The sequence below is a fragment of the Microcaecilia unicolor genome, chromosome 2 (assembly GCF_901765095.1).
Source record: "Microcaecilia unicolor chromosome 2, aMicUni1.1, whole genome shotgun sequence".
In the NCBI taxonomy this organism is placed as follows: domain Eukaryota; kingdom Metazoa; phylum Chordata; class Amphibia; order Gymnophiona; family Siphonopidae; genus Microcaecilia; species Microcaecilia unicolor.
In genome coordinates, this window is record NC_044032.1 from 272380622 (window position 1) to 272392836 (window position 12215).

Here is a 12215-nt window from a genome sequence, read left to right on the forward strand (position 1 = left end):
GAATTCTGGCTCCTCCCACGACCAAATGGCTTGGATTTGGTTGTTTCTGAGATGGGCATCCTCGGTTTCCATTAATCGCTGAAAACCAGGGAAAACCATCTCTAAGGTCGACCTAAATATTGAGATTTGGGCGTCCCCAACCGTATTATCGAAACGAAAGATGGACGCCCATCTTGTTCGTCACATCTGAACATCCCTTTTCACACTTCTAATTTCTTTTTTTTTTCTTTTAAACATTCATGTATTTATCTACCTCCTCTGAAACGTCCTCAAAATTAAGATCTTCCTTTTTAAAAATAACAATTTTCTCATCATAAATTATTTTTATTTTATCTGCATGATTTTTTGCGAGTCTCAACAAACAAAATCATCATGTCAAGTGAGCACTTATTGAAGATGGTGCACCATTTATCCAAAAATTTGTATAGTCATCATAAAATTCAAGAATTGCAACAGTTATTGGATCCTCAGGAGCTTAGCCGAGATTGGATAACAGAGCTGGTAGTGGGAGGCGGGGATAGTGCTGGGCAGACTTATACGGTCTGTGCTAGAGCCAATGGTGGGAGGCAGGGATAGTGCTGGGCAGACTTGTACGGTCTGTGCTAGAGCCAATGGTGGGAGGCAGGGATAGTGCTGGGCAGACTTGTACGGTCTGTGCCCTGAAAAAGACAGGTACAAATCAAGGTAAGGTATACACAAAAAAGTAGCACATTTCTTGGGCAGACTGGATGGACTGTGCAGGTATTTTTCTGCCATCATCTACTATGTTACGGCACATAACTTGAATAAAGGAATGAAATCCAAGATTCATGTGCCTAGTCTTATACCCATGTGTACATGGCAAAGTACAGTGGTGGAAATAAGTATTTGATCCCTTGCTGATTTTGTAAGTTTGCCCACTGACAAAGACATGAGCAGCCCATAATTGAAGGGTAGGTTATTGGTAACAGTGAGAGATAGCACATCACAAATTAAATCCGGAAAATCACATTGTGGAAAGTATATGAATTTATTTGCATTCTGCAGAGGGAAATAAGTATTTAATCCCTCTGGCAAACAAGACCTAATACTTGGTGGCAAAACCCTTGTTGGCAAGCACAGCGGTCAGACGTCTTCTGTAGTTGATGATGAGGTTTGCACACATGTCAGGAGGAATTTTGGTCCACTCCTCTTTGCAGATCATCTCTAAATCATTAAGAGTTCTGGGCTGTCGCTGGCAACTCGCAGCTTCAGCTCCCTCCATAAGTTTTCAATGGGATTAAGGTCTGGTGACTGGCTAGGCCACTCCATGACCCTAATGTGCTTCTTCCTGAGCCACTCCTTTGTTGCCTTGGCTGTATGTTTTGGGTCATTGTCGTGCTGGAAGACCCAGCCACGACCCATTTTTAAGGCCCTGGCGGAGGGAAGGAGGTTGTCACTCAGAATTGTATGGTACATGGCCCCATCCATTCTCCCATTGATGCGGTGAAGTAGTCCTGTACCCTTAGCAGAGAAACACCCCCAAAACATAACATTTCCACCTCCATGCTTGACAGTGGGGACGGTGTTCTTTGGGTCATAGGCAGCATTTCTCTTCCTCCAAACACGGCGAGTTGAGTTCATGCCAAAGAGCTCAATTTTTGTCTCATCTGACCACAGCACCTTCTCCCAATCACTCTCGGCATCATCCAGGTGTTCACTGGCAAACTTCAGACGGGCCGTCACATGTGCCTTCCGGAGCAGGGGGACCTTGCGGGCACTGCAGGATTGCAATCCGTTATGTCGTAATGTGTTACCAATGGTTTCGTGGTGACAGTGGTCCCAGCTGCCTTGAGATCATTGACAAGTTCCCCCCTTGTAGTTGTAGGCTGATTTCTAACCTTCCTCATGATCAAGGATACCCCACGAGGTGAGATTTTGCGTGGAGCCCCAGATCTTTGTCGATTGACAGTCATTTTGTACTTCTTCCATTTTCTTACTATGGCACCAACAGTTGTCTCCTTCTCGCCCAGCGTCTTACTGATGGTTTTGTAGCCCATTCCAGCCTTGTGCAGGTGTATGATCTTGTCCCTGACATCCTTAGACAGCTCCTTGCTCTTGGCCATTTTGTAGAGGTTAGAGTCTGACTGATTCACTGAGTCTGTGGACAGGTGTCTTTCATACAGGTGAACCATTGCCGACAGCTGTCTGTCATGCAGGTAACGAGTTGATTTGGAGCATCTACCTGGTCTGTAGGGGCCAGATCTCTTACTGGTTGGTGGGGGATCAAATACTTATTTCCCTCTGCAGAATGCAAATAAATTCATATACTTTCCACAATGTGATTTTCCGGATTTAATTTGTGATGTGCTATCTCTCACTGTTACCAATAACCTACCCTTCAATTATGGGCTGCTCATGTCTTTGTCAGTGGGCAAACTTACAAAATCAGCAAGGGATCAAATACTTATTTCCACCACTGTAGATAATATGAAACGTTAGTCTTAATGGAAAACACAAGCAGCCCAGAAGCTGGGTCAGTCTGGAAAATTATGACAGATTTAACTAGTAGCCAGGTCTGTCTAGCAGCAATAACTAGAAGTCCTAGCAGAAAATAGATGCTCAAGTAGTTGGGATCTGTTTGGCAGTCTGCAAGTTCCTCATATCATCTGGGTTGGTAATGGCAGGCTGGTGGTGAAAGGTAGGATTCTGAAAGGCCTGGGGGACCAAGGAGGTCAGATGTTTAGTCAACAGCTACATTAGAACGCATAGCTATTGAGAGTATTATAATTCTTTATCTGTTGTTACTGCAAAGGGAGGGTTGCGTGTGGTAAACTAAGCAGGTGATGCACATCTACCTAAGAGAGTAAAGTAAAGAGAAAGATGAAAAGTACTGTCTTGATATTAACAGACTTCTGGGAAATACATTTGTTAGTATAACCACGAATAACTAGGCAGGCTGTTTGCATCTTCTGCTGACATTATGTTACTAAGTTGCGCTTTACACCACCTCAGATATGCAGTCCAATTTTGTATAGGGTGTCAGGGTTGGAAAAAGGATGGCCAAGTCAAGATGTTAAAATCCTGAGTGGTGTAGAACGAGTATAAGTAAATCGTTTTTTTACTCGTTCCAAAAGTACAAAGACTAGGGGACACTCACAGAAGTTACATGGAAATACTTTTAAAACAAATAGGAGGAAATATTTTTTCACTCAACAAATAGTTAAGCTCTGGAATTCTTTGCCGGAGAATGTGGTAACAGTGGTTAGTGTATTTGGGTTTTTCTGGAGGAAAAGTCCATAGTCTGCTATTGAGAGATATGGGAAGCAACTGCTTGCCCTGGGATTTGTAGTACGGAGTGTTGCCACTATTTGGGTTCCTGCCAGGTACTTGTGACCTGGCTGGCCACTGTTTGGCAAACAGGATACTGGGCTAGATGGACCACTGCTCTGACCCAGTATGGCTACTCGTATGTTCTAAAGTAGTTTATAAAAGGCTTACTGAATGTGGAGCCTTTTGAAAACTATGTATAAGGCATACAGGAATATATATTTGGCAGCACATACAGTGGGAACAGCCATTTTACAAAAACAAAAATATTTATTCAGAAAAGGATGTCATTATTCAGGTTTTTCTAGGTTTATAAGTAGCGGCACTTACATATGTAAGCAGATCTTGCAAAACTGCAGTGCAAGTCAAGCTAATTAAGGTGCCAAACTCAAACAATTTACTTGTAGATGCGATTTTGAATACCAGAGAGGTAAAGTCAGTTCCCCCCCCTCAAACTCTCCTCCAATGCTCAGGTCTAAACAAGAAGTGAGCTAACAGTTATGCATGACTCAGAGCAGGTATAAATACTGACAGGAACGTTTTTTGAAGTATGTAGGTACAACTTCATGTTTATTTCAATTCTTGCTATACAGCCTTTCGTAATCACCAACAAAGCAGTTTACAATAAACAACAGCTTAAACTAAAAGTGAACTAGTACACTAATGAAGAAAACAAAAGGAAAAAGAAAAAGACTGGATCCTGGGGCACCCCCAACCACCAGCTCAGCTACCCCAGGTCAAATGCTCGAGTTTATTAAAATAAAAAAATAAAATAAAATAAAAAGGGGAGGGGGGCCTTAAGTTCTTCTTAAATTTAAGGTGAGAGTTCTCTAAACAAAGTTGCCATGGAACAGAATTCCACAGATGTGGAGCACAGATATGGAAGGCTGAATTTCATGTGCAGTCAGGCTGCGCATGTGAATGAGGGACCACCAAAAAGTTACTGCTGTTGCAAAAAAGGGAAGACAAATGTACTTTTAGTGTCCACTCAAACCATGCCCTTCAAACCTTTATAGGTACTGATATCCTGCACTATCTTTCAAACTAGGCAGGCTCCAAATAAAACATATAGAAAGGGGGGAGGGGGGATGAGAGGGAGGGGGAATTAGAGAAGGGGTTCACCACGGTACAAAATACAAGTTATTATTCTTGGAAATTGCAGATAGAAACAGTATATAACAATGAACATTACACGCTATCTTTGTACAAGGATTATGTTAAAGGCAGTAAAAAAGGGGGGGGGGGGGAAGAAGGGGAGATCGGGAAGGAAACTAACAACAAAACTTGATAACGACCGCGGATTAGTGTACATATGACGGACAAAGTTAAAAACTGTTATGTACTTAATCAAATGATTGTGTTAATCTGTGAAATCATCAATAAAAACGTTGAAACATAAAACATATAGAAATACTGAAATTATACAAATATACAAAATCTTGTAAATAAAATCTATAAAAAACCAAACAAACATAAGAATAAAAACTAATGCAAGCAGATTTATATGTGTTACTTTTTCCACATGTGTAAACTTTCTAAAATTGCCTCAAATGTGTGCAGAGACATATATTGGGTTTTTAAGTTACAGAAGAGTTGATGGCATCATAAGCAGACCATGATATGAAACCAATTCTGCCCAAGTCCGACAACACTGAGTGATACTCCAGCACTTTTTTCCTAAAGGCTAAGAGAGCCAGGGTCGGTGCAGGAGTATTGTGCACCCTAGGCGAACCTTCAGCCTTATGGCTTCCCCTCAATTTTAAGGTCCCTAGCCTGTTGGCTCCCCTCTGCAAGATTTTGATAATACTTACAATTATGATTACCCTACAAGTCTATAAAAATGCATAATTGGACATCAATTACTAAACTTTATTTGCAGATAAAAGTAGGCACTGATGGTTCTTTGAGTTTCTGTGCCTGTCGAGATTTACTGATTTGCTCTGACTATAGCAGCTTTTTGCTGTCCCCTACAAGCTGCCAGCCTAGATGACTACCTAGTCTGCTTAATGGTTGGGCCAACCCTGCTACTTCTGGCAAGATTTCCTGTGTCAAATGATTGACAATACAGCAGGTCTCAGTCTTGCTAACCTACCATATGAAACACAGCCAATAAACATTTCACTGTAGTTCACTGTCAAAAACTGCCTCTTAGGATCAAAGGTCAGTATTAGAGGTTAGCAAGTAACAATAAGACTTTGCCCATTCCATCTGCTCATATACCCGTCAATCTATCATTACAGAATCAACTCAGTCTCGTGTAATCTTACTTTACTCTTGCTATTTTCCTGTCTTGGTTACGATCAACTCTCCTGGCAGACTATAAAAAAGTGTAACTTATCACACTGATGCAATCAAACATATAAATGGCAAGAGGCGTACTCACGCGCAAATGAGCAGTAGAGACCCTCTCTGTCCCGCCCCGCGTCAATACGTGATGACGGGGCGTGACAGAGAGGGAACCGCCATCGCCACCGCTCCCCCCCCCCCAGGGTTGCCGCTACCGCTCCCACCCACCCACCCGGAGTCGCCGCCGCCACCCACCCTCCACCCGGCCCGGGTATCTGGCTTCACTATTCAAACCGCCGGAATGCAGCACACAGCTCATCTGAGCTGCCGTTGGTCTTCCTTACCTGCCTGTGCCCCGCCCTCGCCGACATTACGTCACACGAGGGTGGAACACACACAGAGAAGAAGGAAGGCCAACAGCAGCTCAGATGAGCTGTTTGCTGCGTTCCAGCGGTTTGAATAGTGAAGCTAGGTACCCAGCCCGGGTGGAGGGGTGGCGGAGGGGACTCCGGGGGGGGGGGGGGGGGCGGGGAGGGGCGGTGGCGACCCATCCGGGGGGGGGGGGGGCTTTCAAACCCCCCCCCCCCTTCCTTTACTAGCCCGTTTTTACGGGCTCAATGGCTAGTCAAAACAGAAAATATTTAATTCAGTTTATTTGTAAACTCAATTCTAGCTCATATCTATTTAATTAGTTACCATAATCAAGAAATCTAATGCACTTCCAGGCAGACAAAACTTTGATTTTCATTTCTTAGCTGTACTCTATGTTGTTGATTACATTTTTTTTATATATCTTTATCTACAGGACTGTAGGGATCTTCACTTTACGCTCTGCTTTTTCAACACATATCCGATACCACTGTAGTCTGGCTTGGGTGATATACGCTGTATGCTAATTATATTCAGTAATTCTTGTAGTATCAACAATTTCTGCCATTCAGTATTATGCATTAATACTGTTAATGCCCGGATGAAACACAGTAACTTGTCAGTGAACATCAAAACAAAAACAGGCTCTGTTTTGGGGAAGAACCTTACCATATAATTTACCATCTTCTTTTTGTATACATCAGTGATTAATTCCTATTTCCACATAATTAAAATATTAGCAGTTATTGTCTATTCTTAGCTTAAAGTGTCATGGATTTGATGCACTGCCTTTCTGTGGGTACAACCAAAGCAGTTTACATATATTATACGCCGGTACTTTCTTTGTCCCTAGTGGGCTCACAATATAAGTTTTGTACCTGAGCAATGGAAGAAGCTGCAGTAACATAGTAACATAGTAGATGACGGCAGAAAAAGACCTGCACGGTCCATCCAGTCTGCCCAAGAAGATAAATTCATATGTGCTACTTTTTTTTATTTGTACTGTCCTCTTCAGTGCACAGACGTATAAGTCTGGCCAGCCCTATCCCCGCCTCCCAACCACCAACCCCGCCTCCCAACCACCAGCTCTGGCACAGACCATATAAGTCTGCCCAGCACTATCCCCGCCGCCCAACCACCAGCCCCAGCACAGACCGTATATGTCTGCCCATGCAGTGGGAATCAAAACCAGTTCCCCAGGCTCTCAGCCCACTGTACTAACTATTAGGCTACTCCTCCACTTACTCTGAAGACTCAGATTCAATCTGTAGAAAGCCTTTTTAAAACTGCGCCTTATTAAAAATGTAACACCTTTCTTATTAGCCAAAAATTTTTATACTGTTATCCAGGTTTTGGTAATATTGCACCTTGATTATTGCAATGGGCTTTATTTAGGTCTCCTTAACATTCTTTCTGTGGCTGTCAGCTCATTCAGAATGCAATGGCTTGAATTGTAAGTGGAGGGTAGCTGCTTGGACCATATATCACCAATTTCTTTTTCTATTGGATGCCAGTCAAATGGAGAATACAGTTCAAGATTACTGCACTGATATTTAAGGCACTGAAGAAGGAAGCTCCTCTGAGAGTCTGTTCTGCCTTGAAGATTAATCAAGATCTTTACATTCTGAAAGGCAACTACTTTTGGAAGCTTCTACAGTAAAATAGTTCCGTCTGGCAGAAATTCAATTCTGAGCATTCTTTATTGCTGGATCTATATTATGGAATTCATTACCCTCAGCTTTATGAGCCCATACCCAATTAATGACTTTTAAAAAGCAGTTGAAAGCTTATTTGTTTCACCAGGCATATGCAAGACAATGATGGAACAGCTTGACTGTGGATGAATTGATAAGCCAACCACCTAAGGCAAGACAAATTCATGTATTGTGGGCACAAGATAACTTCTTGGATGAAGAACAGGATATATTTTATTTTTGACAGTTATGACAGTCAATGACTTTGCATTATTTTTACCATTTTTTAATAATTTATGCTGTTTATTATGTCTTATTTATATGAGATTATGTTATGATTGTAACCCGCCTAGATCACTGAGTACAACAGAATATAAAAGTTTTCAAATAAATTAAAGACAATTAAAGAAAAATATGGTGCCAATAAGGATCTTAATAGGCATTTGCTTGATCTTGAATTTAAATAATCAAATTAGTGGTCACTTCTAATTGTAGAGGGACTGACAGGGGGAGAAGATAAAAACAAAAGTTCTCAACCAGGTCACGTTAAGTCAAAAAATAAAAGGGGATTAGGTGATGTTTAAAAAATGAGGCAAGCACAGGAGTGTACCATTTAGCATCCCATAGAGGTACTTACAATATCTTAAAATATAAAACATAAATGTGTCATTACTTTGCCCACTCTGATTCTTACCCTGTTTTAGTTCTAATCCTTCAGTTTCTTTGCTTTCCCTCAGGGAAGACGTAGAGTCTACATTGTTGTCTTGCCTGGGGTGAAAAAACATGTGTCACATATTATAGCACAGAGTGACTTTCAAAGTGCATTTCCTTCTTTTTACTGTTAGTCAAAATAGGCCATAAAAATGTTTTATCTTGCATTCACCAAGGATAAACACTATGCTTTTAATAAAAAAAAAAATAAAAAAAAATCAGACTGCATTTCACAATGATATGCACAGTGAAAGAAAAGCATCCAGAATGGGAATATCATGATTCTACTAGGACCCCTGAATAATGATACTGTCTGGCACTCCTCATGGAGGGTAAGCAGCCCTTATAATAAGGCAAAGTGAGGACATAAGGTATCCACCAGTATCTCCCTGCTCCTGGCATCATATATAGCCAGGGGGGAATGATCTTGATTCTTCACAGCATTTTCTTAACAATCAATATCAATGCAGTGAACCCTTTGTATGTATCAAAATGGGAGGTGCTACAGTAGTATAAGCAAAACAAATGGGCAAATTTGGCAGGCCAAAATTGTTATCTGTCAATTTCAACTATAAAACAAGTGTCCATAAGTAGTGAATAATTATTGATTCCAGCCAAGTCCTTTATGGATAAGATAGTATGCATGCTTCCTTTTGGCAGTGTAGTTCTCAAATTGAAAGAAAATTCTACATCACTAGCATATTTTCAGTTTATATTCTCTTTTGTAATCCTAGTCTATTTTTTAATAAGATATGATAATGCACTTAGCCTTCTATACTCACTATATAACTAGACTGCTTTACAGGCCACCATCCCTCTGGACATGTGTGCATAGTCGTTTAGTGGAATTAGGCTCACAAGACTGGGGGGAGGGGAAGATTAAAGAAAAAACTACAAGGTTCAAACATTTCTGAAACTGCAGGGGTATTATATGTAGAGAAAGGCCCATGAAATTCGTTACATTTTCATAACACTACCCAAATGAAACAATGTGAAACTAATAAATCTTTCAAAATATTTTTACTTGTTTTTTATAGGACTGATCTACTCTGCATGTGACTCAAAACATTTTTCATGTGTTCATATCATTATCGGTAATAGGACTTTTGTTGTATATATTTGGAGGAAAAAGCCTCAGTCAGGGCTTGAAATGCTCGATGGCGTCTTATGAGAAAACTTTCTTTTCCTTCTTTCTTTTCTCCAGTCCAACTGGTTTCTTTCATTGGCTTAAAAAACCTCCAATCCAAATCCACAAAAGTTTTTTTAACTATTGCTTTTTATGTATTTTATCATTTTCACTTTATAGTATAGATTCCCAATCAATGAACAGAATATGCTGAGTATATATACACTCCTTTAGCTCAATCATAAGTACTTGTGGGTAAGAAGGCACTTATCTTTTCATAATCATCCCGACAGGACCTGTTTCACTCTTGCTTCGTCAGGGGATATCTATTCGTGCCTCTATTTTTCTCAATATTCCTCAGACCTTTTCCCGCTTGCCCGCAAGTACTGCAGTGAGGAGGGATCTAAAGGTAGGTCAAGGAACCGCTCCTCCAAGAAGTCCTCTGGCTCATCTTCAGATGCTCAGGAGCAGTCCAGCAAAATATTCCTCTTGGAAGGTCCGAGTCAACGCCTGCCTCTGTCAACTGGATGAACATCCAGGCTCAGTATGGGTTCTCTCTAGGACTCCGGGATAGCTTCTTCCCCCAATGCGCTGGAAAGACACATCGCATTGATAAGTGCCGGCCCCAATGAGGCACCGGTGCCAACAACCATCCAACAGGCACGGCATGGGTCTCCAAGATGGGCTGTAGTCGTACCAAAGGTGGCACAAGTGCCCTTGATACCTTGGTGCTGCAATCCTAAGAATAGCCATACTGGGTTAGACCAATGGTCCATCTAGCCCAGTATCCTGCTTCCAACAGTGGCCAATCCATGTCTAATGTACCTGGCAGAAACCCAATTAGTAGCCACATTCCAAGCTACCAATCCCGAGGCAAGCAGTGGCTTCCCCATGTCCATCTCAATAGCAGACTATGGACTTCCTCCAGGAACTTGTCCAAACCTTTTTTAAACCTAGATATGCTAGCCGCTGTTACCACATCCTTTGACAGCGAGTTATAGAGCTTAAGTATTCTATGAGTGAAAAAATATTTCTCCTATTTCCTGCAGGATGCGTCCCAGCTTTACCTGCAGTATGGCCCAGAACCACTCAAGGGAAGGCAATTGGAAAAAGCAGGGCTATAGCTAGTGTTAATGTTCAGACAGCCTGCAAAGATGTCAGTGCCAAATTGGAAGAAGGGTCTTGGTTTCAGGGAGATTGGCACACTGGCATCTCTTCAACGAAGGAGAAGCGGACTTCTTGGCATCAACGATTCTCGGGTACCAGCAATGCTGTGCCCTGGAGCTCTGGACACTGTGCTTCAAGAAGGACCTATGCTGATGATTCTTCGTCTTCTTACGATGTCTTCAGTGCTAAGGACCATACAGAATCTATGCTCCTTGTCTGTGCTGGGTCCAAGTATGCCGAGCCCAGGTGGGTGCTACCAGCACTCAACGTTGAGACAGGGGAAAATTACCTCAACGCCAATGTGTCACCAGTGTCTGGTGCAGCTCTAGCAACCATAGAGATTGATGCTCTCGAAGCCGATATATCAGATTTGTGTGTGATGAAAAGCCTCTCACACACACAACCTTTCTAGCTTTCTGAGTTCTCTTCTGCATCTGAGCACATAGAGAACAAAAGTCTTATGTTGAGAGTTCAGACATTTTAGCCAAACATCATGTGGGTCAGTCACAGATATAGTCCTATTACAGTCTGTGTACCTTTTAAACTCACTGGCAGGGTTGTGCGACATAACGGAGAAAACAGCCACAGCAAAATCAAACAATTATGAAAAAAGTGGAGGAGTGGCCTAGTGGTTCGAGCACCGGTCTTGAAATCCAGAGGTGGCCGGTTCAAATCCCACTGCTGCTCCTTGTGATCTTGGACAAGTTACTTAACCCTAAATTGCCTCAGGTACAAACTTAGATTGTGAGCCCTCCTGGGACAGAGAAATATCCAGTGTACCGCAATGTAACTCACCTTGAGCTACTACCGAAAAAGGTGTGAGCAAAATCCAAATAAATAATAATAAAAGTAACTCAAACCCCGCAAGTGCTCAGGTCTAAAAACGGCTGCAAGCCCACGAGAAAATGAAATAAAAATAAAATGGCTGAAAACTAGGTAAAAAAGAACACTCAAAAAGAAAAATTCCTGTACTGCTCATGTGAATAAAGAACAGGAAGGCCAAACATAGCTTTATAAAAAGTTTTACTTGCTGCTATGATGGAAGACATCTTCTCAACTCTGCAGAGAAAGTAAAACTGTGGGTCCTTTGCGATTCGGAAAGGCAGGATAGCACTTGCACATACACAGTCCGGGCCTACAAAAGGCTTCTTAAAAAAAAAAAAAAAAACTAGAAACGCTGGGTAATGTCTCCACTGGGGCTCCGGCAGGGGACATCACCCAGCTATAAGAATACTATGGACTGCTTATTCTCAGAGAAATGGGTTTATACCAGACGCAGAAGGCCTTCATAGATAGCCATTGGATGTGTGAAATTTGCAAAAAAAAGCATTTAATTTTAAGGTATGAAATATTCAGTGGAAAAAAAAAAAAAAAGATTCTTATGTTGACTAGAATTTTTTAAATTAAAAATGTTCATTTATCCAGAAAACAACTTTTCACACTTAACAGGTTTAGGAACTAAGCTCTTCAAGTACTTCAAAAGGTTTGTGGGAAATGGGCACAGAATTGACAAAACTGGGGTACTACCATGAGGGATGGACTATTAGGTTGTTGATACAACTATAAGAACTTGA

At 41.6% G+C, this 12215-nt stretch overlaps 1 protein-coding gene across 1 annotated transcript in view; it reads right to left on the bottom strand.

Annotated features, from left to right (window-relative positions):
* CAAP1 (caspase activity and apoptosis inhibitor 1) overlaps positions 1-12215 on the bottom strand; it is a 92112-nt gene that overhangs the window by 24646 nt on the left and 55251 nt on the right. Inside the window, exon 6 of the mRNA XM_030194171.1 lies at positions 8332-8405. Coding sequence (XP_030050031.1) covers positions 8332-8405 — 74 coding nt within the window. The remainder of the gene's footprint in view (positions 1-8331; positions 8406-12215) is intronic.